The 17732-nt window shown below is 35.3% G+C and overlaps 2 protein-coding genes across 5 annotated transcripts in view; one reads left to right on the top strand and one right to left on the bottom strand.

Annotated features, from left to right (window-relative positions):
- LOC105144011 (uncharacterized) overlaps window positions 1-17732 on the top strand; it is a 488432-nt gene that overhangs the window by 122486 nt on the left and 348214 nt on the right. The window lies entirely within an intron of this gene.
- On the bottom strand, window positions 4050-4931 carry LOC105149721 (uncharacterized). Its single transcript, XM_011062321.2, has one exon. The coding sequence runs from the start codon at window positions 4929-4931 to the stop codon at window positions 4050-4052; it is 882 nt and encodes a 293-aa protein (XP_011060623.2).

The raw sequence follows: 17732 nt of genomic DNA, 5'->3' as shown, positions 1-17732 counted from the left end.
GCCTTTGAAATACGCCTCGGTTTCCGCGATGACTTCCTCATTCGATGTGAATCTCTTTTCCTGGAGCCACCGCTTGAGTGAGTTTGGGAACAGATAATAGTTGCTGGGGGCCAAGTCTGGAGAATATGGTGGGTGAGCAACCAATTCGAATCGTAATTGGTCCAATTTAACCATCGCTTTCAAGGACGTGTGTGACGGTGCGTTATCGTGATGGTACAGAACTATTTTCTTCGCCATATGGGGCCGTTTTTTCTTTATTTCGTCGTTCAGTTTGTCCAATAACGCTACATAATACGCTCCCGTAATTGTTCTTCCCTTCTACAGGTAATCGAAGATTATGCTATGCGCATCCCAAAAACCGGAGGCCATAACCTTCCCGGCCGAGCGTTGGTCTTTTGGCCGCTTTGGTCGGCTTTCGTGGCTTTTCAGCCACTCTGCAGACTGCCTATTGGACTCAGGCGTATGGTAATGGACTCACGTTTCATCCATCGTCACAAAACGTCGAAAAAAGTCCGCTCGATTACGCTGCAACAACGCCAAACCGACTGTTGAATCATCAATGCGCTGCTGTTTTTGGTCGATGGTCAGCAAACGCGGCACCCATCGTGCCGATAGCTTTTTCATCTCCAAAACATCGTGCAAAATGTATCCCGCTCATTCTTTTGAGATGCCCACGGCCTCAGTTAACTCGCGCAACTTCACTTTACGACCACTCAAAACGATTCGATGCATTTGCTTTGCGCTTTCCGCATTCGTAGCCTCTTTTGGCCTTCCAGAGCGAGGTGTTTGTACGACCCATTTTAAATTCACTAAACCACCGATAAACTGTTTGCCATACTCCCCCCCGAGTGACAACGAATCCGGCACTTAGGTCTACCTTATAAAATATATACAACGTGTCATATAGAATATCTTAAAAGTATCTGACAAAAATTAATTACATTTTTGGAAGATCTGTTACAATTATAAAGCGAAAGTCACCTTCCTCTTCGGGCGCGCATACGTTCTCAAAGTTGGTCGCTCGTTGCTAGACGAATTAGCTGTTTGCCCTGTTTCTAGAAACGCACTATCATTGCGTATGCCATACGCTGGCTTCAAATTCTCGACTGATACACTGCGCTGTGCACCATTAACTTCAATATCGAAAACTCGATCCGAAACACGATTTATAATCTTGTGAGGGCCGGTGTAAGGACGCTCTAATGCTCTCTTGGTACCGCCCACCCGTAGAAAAACATGGGAACAAGAATATAAATTTTTAAATACGAATGCGCGTTTCTTGTGCTTATGCTCTATTGAAATTGGATTAACTTTGCGCATATGCTCGCGGAATTCCTCTATGAAAATTTGCGGACTAGGGAGTGAAGTCGTCCGGCAGTATAAATTCTCCGGGGACGCGCAGTGTCGTTCCATAGACAAATTCCGCACGCGATGCGCCGGTGTCAAGGCGGACATGAGTACGCAGACCTAATAATACGGTCGAAAGTACTCGTGACCAACCTTCATTGGCATGACACATAATAGCAGCTTTTAAGCTTCTATGCCACCGCTCAATCATACCGTTCGAAGCGGGATGATACGCCGTGGTACGAATTCGTTGACAGCCGATCAGCTGAAGAAGTGCCGTAAACAGTTGCGCTTCAAACTGAGTACCTTGATCAGTAGTTATTGTTTTGGGTGCTCCAAAATTTGCTACCCAGTTGTCATAAAACGCGCGTGCCACTGTAATGGCTTCAATATCTTTCACAGGTATTGCTACTGGCCAACGCGAAAATCTATCAATCATCGTCACACAATATCTGTACCCGTCCGACTCAGGCAAGGGACCTATTAAATCCATATGAACGTGCTCGAAACGCCCGTCAGGTGCGACAAATTTTTCAGGATGTAATCGAACGTGTCTGGATATTTTTGACTGTTGACAGTCAAGACAATTCTTACACCATTTTGTAATATCGCGATGCATGTTGGGCACACATATCGTTGACGAATTACCCGATCCGTGACTTTAGGGCCCGGATGAGCCGCATCATGGAATAAATGAAAAACGCGATCTCGTAAAGATGCCGATATATAGGGACGGATTGCCTCGCCAGTCATTTCGCAGTACAGTGTAGTATGCGTCGGCCCCCATTGAATTCGCTTCATAGAAAGCGGAAAATCAGGAGATTCGCGAATAGATCGTAGTTCCTCGTCTTGTTCTTGTTTTTGTGCAAGTTCATTAAGTTCGATCTCAACAGGTAAACAAATGGCTTCGATGCGGGAAAGGGAATCCGCCACAATATTATCTTTACCCGATAGGTATTCGATACGCGTAGTGAACTGCGAGATGAACGAAAGTTGCCTCTGTTGCCGAGGTGACGCTTTTTCGGAACGTTGCAAAAACGCGTAGATGAGAGGCTTGTGATCGGTCACAATTTTGAAATTTCGCCCCTCGAGGAAATATCGAAAATATTTGATTGCCTCGGCGATCGCCGTAAGCTCCCGATCGTACGCGCTGTAGTTCTGTTGTGCCGAATTTAATTTGCGCGAAAAGAATGCGAGCGGTTTCCAAAAATCGTCTAAACGTTGTTCGAGGGCGGCCCCGATGGCGAAATCTGACGCGTCACAAACGAGGCGCGTCTCGGCTGCGTCGGAGGGATGAGAGAGTATAGTCGCGTTGGCCAGACTCTCCTTGCACTCATTGAACGCTTCTTCAGCCACCGGCGTCCATATGATTGGCCGTTTGTCATTTTTGCGTGAATCGCGAAGGTACTCATTCAATGGTGCCTGAACGATAGCTGCATTATGTAGTAATTTACGATAGAAATTGACAAGCCCAAGAAAACGACGCATTTCGATTATAGTGTTAGGCCTTGGAAATTCGCGAATAGCCTGAATTTTATCGAGTGTTGGTTTACACCCTTCGCTGTTAATCGTAAATCCGAGGAATTCTAATTCCTGCTTGCCGAACTCGCATTTATTTACATTGAGTCGTAAATAAAATTTTTTTAATCGCTGTAACACTATGCGTAAATGAGCTTCGTGCTCTTCAAGAGACGTCGACGCTATGAGTATGTCGTCGATGAATGCAAACACAAATTCCAGATCGCCTAGAGCGTGGAAGATTTGACGCTGAAATGTTTGACTCGCGTTTCTAAGACCGAATGTCATGAATTTATATTCGAACAACCCGAAAGGCGTAATGACAGCCGTTTTCGGAATATCTTCCGGCGCCACTGGAATTTGATTGTATGCCTGATACAGATCTAGCTTAGAAAAAATGACTTTCCCACGCAAATTGGAGGAGCAATCGTGCAAATGCGGTACGGGAAATTTATCCGGCACAGTAATTGCGTTAAGACGACGGTAATCGCCGCAGATCCTCCATGATCCGTCTTTTTTCGGTACCATGTGAATGGGACTTGCCCATGGACTACTGGACGGACGGCAAATATCGGCTTTGACTAGCCGTTGAAATTCAGCCTTTGCCGCTTTTAATTTTTCCGGACTTAACCGCCTGGGACGCTCAGCAACCGGCGGGCCCGTGGTAATGATATGATGACGAACATCGCTACTGCAATTCGGAGTTACCTGTTCTAAACCGGTGACCTCCGGAAATTCAGATAAGATACTCGCGAATTTTGTACTGGGTTTGACTGTGCTAATGGCAAGCTGTGGTACCGATTTAACAATGCCCGACACGTACACATTATTTTGTGAATCGATGAGTCTACGACCTTTAAGGTCCGGAAGGAGACCATAATGTGCAATCAGGTCGGCCCCAATAATCGGGTACGGAACTGATGCTACGCAGAAATTCCATGTGATCGGGCGTATCCCTAAATGTAGCGTTCGGAACGACTCCCCATATGTATCTATACACGTATTGTTTGCCGCGTAAAGTTTGAAATTGGTCGGAGTTTTGTTCTTCGCGTAAGTGCTGGGAAGCAGCGAAATTTCCGCCCCCGTATCTACAAGGAATAACTCTCCGGTGACTCGATCTCGGATGTGGAGACGGACAGAAGAATCGACGCCCGCCATACCTGTCTCCTCGGTGGCAGACGATTCTATTCCCCCGCCTTTTCGTCCGTTAAAATCTTGGGCTTTGGCCAAGGGCACGGGAATTTTTCAGTTCCCTTACAGACTCGCGCTTGTTTCCCAAAAGTACGATGCGGCCAGCAGACACGAGAGTTTCTGCTTTTGGAACGCTTACGATTTTTATTTATCTTGTCTCTCGTCTGAGATCTGCTGTATCGCTTAACCTTAGCAGCGAGGGTAGCAATATCAGCGGCCAGACCGTCGATCCTGGCTTCTAAGTCGGACGGTTTAGACTCTGACGACGATACGGCGGCACACTGCGCAGAATCACCCACGGTTTCAACTATTTTATCCGCCATTTTGGCTAATTTATCCAGATCCGTACTTTCGGTAGTCGCAAGAATGCTTCTAATGTGCGGTGATAAATGTTCAAAGAACACAGTTTTTATTACGGCGTCGTCACATCGTTTGTCAGAGTTTAAGTTACGAAGTCGACTGAGAATCTGCGACGGTTTCCCTGATGTAAGCACTTGGCCTTTTATTAATTGTCGCAGTTGACTTTCTGCTGACGCTGAAAAATTTTCAATGATACGCTGTTTTAATTTGGTATATGGTTCATTAATATCGGGTTCCGCGATGAGATCTCTGCAGCACGCGATAGCTTCTGCGTCCAGAGACATAATCACGTGATGCGCCTTAGTCTTTTGCTCTGTGATTCGAGCGGCCTCGAAAGTGGCCTCGACTTGAATGAACCATATCACCGGATCTTTAATTAAGAACGGCGGAATTTTCGGAACTCTATATGAATCCACGCGCGCGACATTGCCTGCCACCTTGCCCTGCATCTGCTGAAGCATCGCTTGCAGTTGCATCACTTGCTCCTGCAATTCCTCGTTGGTGGGAGGAGCCATGACTATACGTGACGAAGTTCGCGAACAATCAGTACTTCCTAACGACCTTAAATATTAATCGCTTACGCGCGCGCTATAAAAATTTCGATCGCTCAAAGTTAATTTGTCAATAATGGAGAAATTGTTAATTGACGTTCGTATAATTGACCTCGTGAAGAAAAGCGCGGAAGATCTACTTTCCTGTTTACCGGATTACGCACGCTTAAAAACTAACGCGCTGCATACACAACTTGCCCGACTGCTATGCGGCGAAGTCGTCCTTCACAGGTCACAATGGCGGCGAGGTCGTCCTTGACAGATCACAATGGCGGCGACGGCGATGACGTCCTGAACGCCAGCTCCTGGGCTGATTCGTGCAGTTCCCACGTCGGCGGAACGCTGATCGCCTGTCGTTGGATATGTCTCTGCGGTGTTTCCAACGGCGAGAATTTTCCACTGGCCCCGGCCTTAACGATGGGGCTTTGCGACAGGTTGTTCTCGAAGGAGCAGATGTGGGATAACATTTCTGCAACCATTTCAATGATTGTTCAGAAGTTTTTCCCATCAAAAAACAATGTTTGATCAAGATGTGATATTCCTGTTTTTCCATTTTTTTTACGAAGGCGAAAGTAACGCCACTTAAACGACTGTAGCTTGTAAACGAATGAACGAAATGTCATGAAACTTCATACATAAACTAGTGATAGATGAATCTCTCGAAATGAATCATGTTCATTTTCTAATGGCACCACTTATTGAAAAATCCCGGGACTTTTCAGCCCATGTAGTAAATGTCCAATTCTGGATAGTAGAATCAAAGATAAATCGCATATATCAATTAACGGCTAACTCACAAGGAGGTTTTGACGACTTAAAAATTTATTATGTAAACTGTCAGTCTCTAGTGGCACACATGATGAATTTCTCAATTTTTTCATGACTTCTGATTATCATATAATTTGACTGAGATGTGGCTTAGACCTGAAGTGTCGGACATTATGATTGAGCTTCCTGGATTTTCATTGCTTAGTTGGGACCGAATGGGCAGACATGGCGGTGGGATAATCTTTTATTATTGTAGCTACCTCCGGGCATCTCTTCTTACATTAGGCCAGTTGCTTTGGAAGGCCTGAATTTTTGATTGCTGAAATTTATTTCGAGTCTGCATCTAATTTTTTGCTTGACATAGTATACAGATCTTCTAATACAGGATACCTCTATGAATTTCAAAATCAATTTCTAGATCTCTAAGTTAATTACAGGCACTCTATTATTTTCGATGATTTCAATGCGGATGTGCTCATTGACACGTACGATACGTTGCAGTTAAAAAATTTTATTGACTTAGCAAATTTATACTGTATACCATACAGGGCAACGCATCATTTGAGAGACAGTACCTTGCTCGATCTCTGTATTATCGATGATAGTACGGAAATGATTGATTTTGCATGGCATGGCATTTCTTTCTGCTCACGACTTAACATGTATCAGATATAGGATCAAGAAACTCTGATCGAGTTGTAGTGTTGGAATTTTAAATTTTTCAATGAGGAAGTCTTTCTCTCGAAAATGCATAAAAATGCGAAAGTCTTGATTGGTTGTCGTTGACTGAGGAAAGTCTATTAATCAAAAGATAGACCTCTTCAATTCAAAATTGTTTGCATGCCATAATAAGCATGCACCACTGCAAAGAGTTCAGTATAAGAATGCTTCAGCCCCGTGGATTATTCCTGAGCTTAAGATAGCTATGCGGGAGGGGGATCTTGCCAGAAGAGTATGGCGCAAGAAATGTGATCGATAGCATGTGACTCAACGTTTTAATATCTACGAAATAAAGTGCAAATTGCGGTGAGAAAAGCTAAAAGTGACTATTATATGTCAGTATTCAATAGCTCCTCAACCATTGAAGATGTCTGGAGCAAGTTGATCGTCGACTTGTTAAGGCCAAGGATTATGGTTCACAGCTTTAATAGTTGATGAATTTAATGTATTTTTGCTCAGTCTGATGGAAATAATGGCTATAATATTAATCTCTTAAGGGAAGAAGAATTCGATGATAGTAAATTTTACTGGAATTATATTACCTATAAAGGACATTGGTAAAGCAGTCGGTATGGTGAGATCTAATGCGGTTGGCTCCGATGGTGTTTCTCCTAAGTTATTGAAACTTGTTGCACTTTATGCTCTGCCTATTTTTGAACACATTTTCAACTATTTATTTATGCATGAAATTTTTCTTATTTAGTGGAAAGAAACCTGCGGTAGTATGTTTTATCTCTAAGGTCAAAAATCCTGCATCTGTTATGGACTATAGGCCGATCTCGATACTTCCAGCATTATTGAAATCATTTAAAAGAATTGCATGTGAACAAATTTGTTCCTTCCTGCAAAAGTCTGATTTGTTGGATCCACATCAGGCTGTCTATAGAAGAGCTCATTCTACACAAACTTGTCTTATTAGTATGCTTGACGATATCAGACATACCGTAGACCAGCGAAAGGTCTGCTTGAATCCTGTTTGATTTTTCGAAAGCTTGTGATAGGGTGCACCATGAAATTTTAATAGAGAAGTTCAAAGATATGCAAATATGCAAGATATGCTTTCTCATTCGGTGTTAACATGGATTGCATCATGCCTCACAAACAGGACATAGTTGGTCAGAGATAAAGGAAGTGGCTCTGTGTCTGTCCCTGCTGACGTTTCGGTTGGAGTTTTACAGAGTTCAGTTTTTGGCCTGTACTTTTCAGTTTATATCTGTCGGACTTCAGGAGCACTCTCAGGAATTACAAATACAATTTCTACGTCGATGACTTGATTATTAGGTGTACAAATAAGTTTCCGCCGTTTTTAATAAAAAATTAAGCATTTATTGTGAAAGAACGATACATAATGTTTTATTGATGTAAGTCAAAATGTAAATGCAAGTTCTTTTTGCGTTTGGCACGAATCTTCATTCAATAATGCTTCCAATTCCGCGTCTTCGTACACTTTCGGCCTTCCGCTACATTCTTTGTCTTCGACGTCAAATTCACCGTTCTTAAATTTTTGAAACCATTTACGACAACTTCTCTCACTTAAGGCAGCCTCGCCATATGCTTCTACAAGCAATCGATGAGCCTCAGCTGCAGATTTCTTCAAATTAAAGAAGTAAATCAAAAGTTCCCGCAAATGACGCTTATTCGACTCAAAACTCGGCATTTTCGCACAAAAAAAAATATATGATGCTGATACAAAATCGCTAGTATTTCAAGATTATGTTGTTGACAGATGTCCAACCTTACGATATAATGTTTTACATCAGACAATTTTAACCATAGCTTGCTAGTGGCGTCGTCTTTTGTCAAACGGCGGAAACTTATTTGTATACCTAATATATATCTGGATTGTGAGACAAGCAAACTAGTAGAAATCATTGAAAGAATAAATGATGCCATAGAACATATAGTTGACTGGATTACTGAAAATGAGCTTCTATTAAATGAGACTAAAACACAAGCCATCATTTTGTGGGCATGCTACATCAGCTCCATTGACTTTGATACACTGCCGAATATCATGGTTATTGAGACCCCTGTTCTATTTGTCTCGGAGATTAAGTACCTGGGGACTTAATATTCAGCAATTTGTCATGGGATAAACATGTAAACAACGTTACGAAGAAAATCAGAGTGATGCTGTACCAACTTAAATTGTGCAGACATTTGATGATGGAATCATTAAGAATTAGGCTTGCTATTGCTCTTGTCCTTCCTCACTACTGCTGTGATGCTTTTACGGATATTACAATGGAACAGGACATTAAGCTGGAAAGGATCATTAATGCATGTCTCAAGTTTGTTTATGGAGACGGGACGACCACATCACATCTTATTACAAACGTGCACGCTGATTGAAGATCAATGTCAAAAGACATACTTTGTGTGTTGTCTGTTGTACAGCGTCTTGGGGACTGGACAACCTAGGCCTCTTCTCTCCAATTTCACATACCGTACTGAGGTATTGAGCAGGCGAGCCAGAGCGAGCTGGTTCTTCCGCATCTTGTCGTATTGAATTTTACAAAAGATTTCTTTGTTCTACTACGACAAATCTATGGAACGATCTCCCGTATGATATACGCTCTTCGAGCTCTATTAATATATTTAGGCAGAAACTACATGTGCATTTGATTTTGAAATCATAGCAATAAAAAATCTGTATACTAGTTTTTCGATTGTGTATGGGTGATGGGTTATATGTCTGAGATATCACATCTTTCAATATGTATATCGGCATTATAGTATGTATATTACTGAGATATCTGAGCTTTCCGCATGTGTGCTAATCACTCGCGTAACTTATTTTTTAGTAATATGTATATAATCATATTTTTCTTTTGATTCTTTCTTTTATATACGCTTTTTTTTATATAATTTTAATATTTTCGATGTAATTGAATTGATTCTATGTATTGTGATTTCTGCGCTTGTCCCAGAGCGCATAATAAATGCACCCCTCCTTCTTTCCATCCCTCCTTCTCCCCTTCCCCTCCCCCTCTAGTCAAATTCACTGATGATATACGGCTAGTCATTGATTATAGGATGGTAATTTTACTTATTTTATTTGACTTCTTTAAGCCGTTCGATTCAGTCAATCATGATCTTCTGCTGCACAAATTTTCCTGTTTTCGACTGTCTGGTCCTTGAATGGTTCAGATGTTATCATACAGATTGCTCTCAATGTGTTAGAGGACCTGGCGGCCTCTCCAACTGGGCGCCCATTTCTGTAGGAGTACCGCAGGTTACAGTACTCGGTCTTTCATTATTTGCATTGTTTATAGATGATCTATATACTCTCTTCAACATTGTACATATCCTCTATGCTGATAACCTGCAAATTTATCTATATTTTCCTCCTGCGGAGCTGGGTGTGGCCCTAGCCTTGATCAGGGAGGATATCTCGGCTGTGCCGCGATAGGCATAGGATAACTCTCTTACATTAAACGGTAGTAAGACGAAAGCTATTCAGCTTGGGAATGTTCGGTTTGTAAACAACATCCAGGCGAACAGCAATATCGTACTATCTCTCAATGACACCCCAATTAAACTTTCCAATTAGGTCATTAACCTTGGCATCACTCTTACGAGCACTCTCAACTGGTCTGAGCGCATCAAGAACCTTTCCCACAGGATGAACGGAGCCTTGTGACGATTAAAGTACCGTAAGTCCAACCTGGTGTTCTCTCTGATCTTCCCGTTCGTTGATTACTACTCTGCGATGTTTACGGACTTGATTGGTCTTCAGAGACTTCCCGCTGAGAACATGTACTTAGATTCTATGTGAATTCAATGTGGACTGACACGTGGATTCTACGAGTGACAGTCCACTCAAAAACGGTATCAAAATCCACGTGGAAATCGAATCGATATTTCTAATTGATTTTTCCTATAAGATTTCACATAATATCCACCCATATAACAATGAGAACAGGTACGTGGAATCCACGTGGATATATAATTCATAAATACTTATATTATTTTTCATTAATTAATGTGGATATCATATCGTTATACTGTGTAAATTTTTTTGAGTGAAATCTCTCTTCAAGAATAAAAATTGATTAACCGTCTTTAAAAAAATAAAAATATTCTCACTGTTGTTCAAGAGTGGCAGACTCACTTCTTATAATTTTCACTTTCTTATAATTAATTAGATCAAGATTTATATTTATTAATAAAATTCACTCTTTTAGATTGCAAAGGAGTGAATTTTACTCCAAAGAATTTAGAGAATAAAAATTAGAGAATAAAAAAAAGAATAAAAATGGAATGAAATTCACTTCGATAAGATGAAAATCTGCCACTCTTGAATAAGGTTGGATTTGTAGACATTCAATTTTCATTATTTTGAAGTAAAATTTCACTCCAAAAAAATGTAGAAAATTGTTATATGAATTATTAATATAAAAGCAATTTTATTTCTGTATTATGTATATAACTTCAAATCTTCAAATATATACAGGGTGTCCTGAAAATTTTTGTCAATCGCTTTTGTGTAGAAAGAGCGGACTAAACTGAGTCGAAAAGTCTTCTACCGTTTTGCAATTTTCGCAATAATTAGTTAATAAGATGTTAATTAAAAATTGTCAAATATTGTTCTTGAATAATTTTTCACTCAAATTCTATCAACTTTATAGAAAAGCTACAAGAAACAAAAATCATTTATTTTCTTGTCTAAAGTTCTGAGAATTTTTTTAGAATTTTTTCAGAATTTTTTCAGAATTTTTTAATACCGTATTTTCTTATTTGATAAAATAAGAAAATGCAGTACTAAAAAGTTGATAAAAAATTCCGAAAAAATTCTTAAAGTTCTATGAGAAGAAAATAGCAAAATAGTAGAGGATTTTTCGACTCAGTTTAGTCCACTCTATCTATACAAAAGCAATTAGCAAAAATTTTTGGGACACCTTGTATATATAAATTCGTTTTTTTTCTTCAGAAACGTAAAAAGTAAAGAATTTCTCTGTTATCTTCACTAACAATAAAATAACAATTTTCACTTTTCATATTTCTGCGTTAGGGAAAAAGTTATATGATGAAAATATCCTGATCAATAAATTCTCGCGAATGATGGTTTTGTTTTAATTTAGAAATCTATATGAGAATGTAAAAATGCAAGAAAATAAATACAAATATTAAATTTTTATTGTATATTTGTATATTTAACATTTATATTTTTTTCTTGTAATATTTCACACGATTCTGTTTTTAAAAAATATATTTCAGGAACTTTGATAAGATTAAATAAAAAAAAAATGAAATCATAAATCAATTTTATAAATCAAAATTATAAAAAATCCAAAAATCATAAAAATAAAAGAATGAAAATATTACAAGAAAAATAGAGAAGCACAAAAATTAATTTTTTGTAGCTCAATGTATGAAACATTCTTCAAATCATTTATAAAATCAAACTTTCAAAATATTATTTTTGAAATTCACAATTTCTATATATATAAAAAATATATAAAAAATGGATTTTATATATATATATATATATATATATATACAATATATATATAATATATTATTATATATATATAATGAAGAGAAACATAAATTCGCGTTTAATTAATCTCTACAAGTTTACAAAAAAAAAATTGTTAAAATTTCTTTATATATTTCTTTCTCAATTATTTTTGCTGCATATCCTCTACTGTGCTTTTATTTTTCTTCATCGTTATTTTTGTTCTGTTGTTGATCTTTTTTTTATTTTAATTCTTCTTTTGCATTATCACTATTGCTATTACTCTCTCTGCTGCTTCCAATTTGATCCTTCTTTAATCTTAACTCTTCTTGTTCAAAACGCTTTTTTGCATGTTTCAACCATTTTGCAATGTGAGAATCTGCGGTTTCGCTATTATAAAAGAACTGAAGGCCTCTATTATTTCTGTCTTTCTTGTCTATCTTTTCAGAGCAGCTGTAAAAAAAGATAGTTCTATAAAAACGAATTTCAGGATTCCTGAGTAATCACTTTAATCATATTGAATCATGATGTCATAAGCGAAAAATGACATGTTGATTTTTTTTGACATTTGTAAATAAAGATAATTTTTTGATGAAACGAAATGATAAGATCACTTTAAAATATTTGTAAAAATAAGCGAGGATTCTCTTCTTATTTTTCCTGATAGTCATTAAAGAATCAAAGAAAGCTCGTAAAATGAATATATATATATATGTGTAGGCTATGCTTGCGCATTGAATAAAAATTAGTAAATGCAACATGCCAGCAAGTTTTCGAATAATTATATTTTGCAAATTATATTTCTACTATACCTGTACTATATTAATTTTAGATCTAATGTACAAATGAATATTTATTAAAGCATATATAAATAATAAAAATCGTACATACCAATGACAGCATCATGAGATTCAGTATTTTGAAATTTTATCTTTTTAACAGTTGTTCCTTCTTTATTAATCCCTTCCAAATTAAAATGCATAACTACTTTATTTGACAATATTTTATGCATATACTGAGCTTTTGAGATCAGCTTTATCATGCTCTGCTAAGAGTCCAACCTATGATACACAGTAGAATGGTAAAGAGAAATATAATAAATTGCAGTAAATGTTTTTAAAATATCACAAGGGACAGATTAAATATCTTCTAACGATTAACAATTTTTTTTCTTCTTCTGATAAAAAATTCTTCCACTTACTTATTCTATTCTTTCATGGAAAATAATGGAAGATTTGGAATTCCAATGATTCTTAGATGTTTCTACAAGAGAACATGTTGCAGTATAAATTTTTGTAATAGTTATTTGAAGCGTATCAATGCGATCTCGTATATCGTTAATGGCTGCCATTATAATCCTTTCTCCAATTTCTGCAATTTTAAAAACAATATTACCAATATAGCAAAGAAAAATTTTTCAGTAACGTTGCTAAAATGTTTTAAAATGTTTTTTGTTTACTACTGGGATAGAACTGCTTATATGAATAAACCAATCAAGTACGAGAAAAGCACCAATTTAATTTAGAGAAATTATTATTATTAGTTTCATTATATTGCAAAGTCAAAAGTAATTGGCGCACAATTGTATATCGATATGATTTTATACATTAATAATGTATAAAAAATATATTGATGCATTATTGACATCTTATTTTGATATATAATTAGTACTTCTCGTATGTTTAATAATTAGTACGTCTCGTATGTTAGTTATTTAGTTAAATTTATTTATGTGAAATAAAGTTTACTATTTTTGTTAATAGAAGATTTCTCAAAAAGATTTGTTGAGAATGACTCATGACGAGCTGAAAAGAAAAGCGAGAAATATATAATATTTTTCTAGCAGTATAATACATATTGTACTGATTTTTATCAAATTAATTATAGCATGCTTCACATTAGGTACATAAAAATTTTATTCGTGAAGAAAAAAAGTTCCAACTTTTTCTTTACCATCAGCATCATTACTTTTATCTTTACATGATTGCCCTATTGTAACAGAGGGGCTGTATCTTTGCGTAAGAATTCGTGAGCGCTTAACAGATTTACCCTTATCAGATTCTGATAAATCTGATATGTCTCAGGCCTTTTTCATCTCCTCTTTAGCTTCTTTGATAGATTCTATATGTAATAAAATCACGAAACTGAGAAAGTTCTTTACTTGTTAAATTTGGCTAAGAGAGAAACTTCAAAGTTGAATCGTCATTGTTCTCACTTCCACTCATCAATTTGTCTTGATTGTTCTTGCTATCCTGAATGTTTGTTGTTTTCATCTGTTTCTTGATTATCCCTTGAGCAAGATTAACTTTCTCAGTGATTTTTTCATTAATATTTTCTGGCACCTGAGACTTGTGTGGATTGACTACAATGTCTAGATAAAAAAAGTATATCAAATTGTTTGTATAGTACGTATATAAGAGGAGGTATATATAAATATTGCAAAGAAGATTAAAATACTTTCAATCTGATAATATGAATAAACAAAATAATGCCTACTTTGCTTTGTATGAGTATACTGTCAATATTTTCTTCATTTATATCACTACTATTTGACGAGACAATGTCTGATTATTATTTTTATTATGATTATTATTTTAGTAGTGCTAACGAAGAGTAAGAAAAATTTAAATAAAAATATTGCTAATTAATCCATTAATGCTTAATTTATTTTTCATAATTATTTTGGGAAACACATTATTTCCTTATTACATATGTATGCTAAAATGTGACTGTCTTCAAAAGAGAATAGTATATATACATATATATATATATAATTTTTATTTATTTACTTAACTCATTAGCGCCTATACACACACACACACACACACACACACACACACACGCACGCACGCACGCACACATATAAGCGCTAATGGATTAAGTAAATAAATAAAAATTTACACATGTTATTAAGAACAAATACAAGAAAAAACATTTAAATCAGGCATACAGAATTATGAAAAAAAAAAATAAATATAAGTATTTATTTATTTTAAGTAATATTTAAGTGTTAATTTAATTTAATGTTTGATAATTATGTAAATATGTGCAGTAGAAAACTTATTAAAAAAGAATGTATAGAATGAAAACAAAATAATGCAAATTCTCTACATAAGTATCAAATTTGTACGCGGAACAATTTTCTAATTAAAAACAATTAAAAATTCATTTTGCGTGCGTGCGTGCGTGCGTGTATGTATGGAGTGTGGATATGTAATAAGACATCCAGATATAATAGAAAAGGGAATTAACTACTTATTTTTAAATTCGTCAAAATTGGTCTTTTCAATTTAGTATCATCTGAATCATCGATATCAGTATCAGCATCATTACTTTTACCTTTACATGATTACCCTATTGTAACAGAGGGGCTGTATCTTTGCGTAAGAATTCGTGAGCGCTTAAGCGTGAGATTTACCCTTATCAGATTCTGATAAATCTGATATGTCTAAGGCCTTTTTCATCTCTTCTTTGATAGATTCTATATGTAATAAAATCACGAAACTGAGAAATTTAATTTGAAGTAAGGGTATTTTTCTATAACAGAGGTAAAAATCAACATAACTTATTTGAAAATATATTTGGACATATATTACACTCATATTAAAAAAGTGTCTATATTAACATTTATGATAATAGAAAATTCATTTTAAAGCATAAAACTTAACAGAGTAAAATAAATTTCAGTTCAAAAGAGATTTAAATATTTCTTTTACAATGTTCTATTTAAAAGTCAGATTTATAAAAAGAAAATAATGAAATAATACGAATAAGATACACCGTTATTTAAAACATGAATATATTTAAAACATATGTAAAGAAAACATGATAAAATTTAAAAAAAAATTTAAACTAAAAAACAAATTTAAATGTTTTTTAATATAATATTAATAATTTTTAAAGTTGTATGACACATCAAAATTTCCTAAAAATTTTCTAAATTTTCTTGTTTAATTTAAAAAAAATTTTTGTTGTTGATTTTTTCTTATTATTTCCTCTTGCTCTGTGAGATTAACAGAAAAGCTTTGCTTAAATAAAAGCCGGATTTTCTTAGTATATATTTTACGATGTATTTTATATAATACTTTATAATATATGATACGTCGAATCATCATATATTTTATAATAGTGCAAGTTGATATTTATATACATAATGAAATTGATACATTTACATTTTTGAATAAGTTACAAATCTGAACGAACAAAATTTGAATTTAATTTCAAGGTTCAAGTTTGATAATCCTTTCATTGTGTGAAAGATATTAAAGAGAGAAGTTATTAAATAGAAAAAAATTAAATTGAAACTTGAAAATTGAATTCAAATCTTATGTTCTTATGTTCTTCGAACAGGTACAATTGTATCACGTTCGAAACTGCACCACCTTATCCTATATTTTAGTAGTCTGAATAAAAAATCAAAAATAAATAAAGTATATCATAAAATATGACTGACTACACATTGGACATATCATGTACAAAAAATATTATTAGGTGTTGGAATTAATTCGTAGCGTTTTTTAATGAAAGAATGTTATTTATTTCACATGAGCATTAAAAAATACATTAATGAAAGTACTTCCCATCACTTGTAAAACGCTACGAATTAATTCCAACACCTAATATATATCTAATATCACAAAACATGTATTACTAAAATTCGTTGTTTATTTGAAATAAAGTTCTTTCGATAATTTCAAAGAGAAAGAGAAATAAAGTTCGATAAGAAATTAGAATAGAATAAAATAAAAATAAAATATTAAAACATTTAAAAAATTTTTGATACTTGTAATATAAAAATGTGTAGAACATGACATGAACTGTAAAGTTTTAAAATTTTAACATTTTTATATGTGATCCATGTATCAGTCGGTTTCTTCTTTCTTTGCAAATAATCACTTAATTTAGATTTTGAGGCTATTTACATAGCAAATCTAGTTCTTTTACCACCTTTTAATATAAATATTTTCTAACCATATGGTACAAGCTGGCATAAACAATTGACTTAAATACGTCATACACAGACAGTTTATAGATTTATAGTCTATTACAGCATACTGTAATAAAATATAAATCTTGGTTTATGCAGCAAGAAATTGATATATTGTACATATTGAAAATAATATTAAGTAATTTTAAATAATATTAAATAGTTTTAAATTTTGATCTTTTATTAATGTAATGCAATCTAAGAAAATTAAATTCTGAGTAAGAAGTTATATTAGTTAGTATTATCTATGGAGCACACACATACACACACACACACACACACACACACACACACGCGCGCGCGCACGTACATACGTAATACATACGGAATAATATTATCTATGGAAAAACAGATATATATATATATATATATATATATATATATATATATACAGTCTGTTCAATAAGAAAGTGTCTGCCATAATCAAAAAACTATAAACATTTAGACAGTTTTTTATTTTTTTTTGAAGTACACATTATTAGCTATTGCGCAATTACCTACCCTAGTATTTTGTCCAATCACCTCCATTACTGATTATTGCATGACACCTTTTTTCCATACTTTCGACGAGGTTATCTGCATATTTCTTTGGCAAAGATCGTCATATCTTCTTAATTTGAAATGACAGCTGCTCCACCGTGTACACTGGCTTTCCTTTGAGTTTCATCTTCATGTACGACCACACATTTTCAATGGGATTAGCATCTGAGGACATTGCCGGCCATTCCATTCACTAAAAACACTGCCTCGTACCGCTTCAAGAATTTGGCACTCATTGTAAAAATAATAAATTCGCTGACGTAAACTACACAATGTGCTGGTAGGATAT

The sequence above is a fragment of the Acromyrmex echinatior genome, chromosome 7, assembly GCF_024713525.1.
Source record: "Acromyrmex echinatior isolate Ae372 chromosome 7, ASM2471352v2, whole genome shotgun sequence".
Classification (NCBI taxonomy): domain Eukaryota; kingdom Metazoa; phylum Arthropoda; class Insecta; order Hymenoptera; family Formicidae; genus Acromyrmex; species Acromyrmex echinatior.
This window is presented reverse-complemented; position numbering and strand designations above follow the sequence as displayed.

Bases quoted from the DNA above. Each gene is read 5' to 3' on its own strand.
- LOC105149721 (XM_011062321.2), bottom strand. From the start codon at position 4,931: ATGGCTCCTCCCACCAACGAGGAATTGCAGGAGCAAGTGATGCAACTG.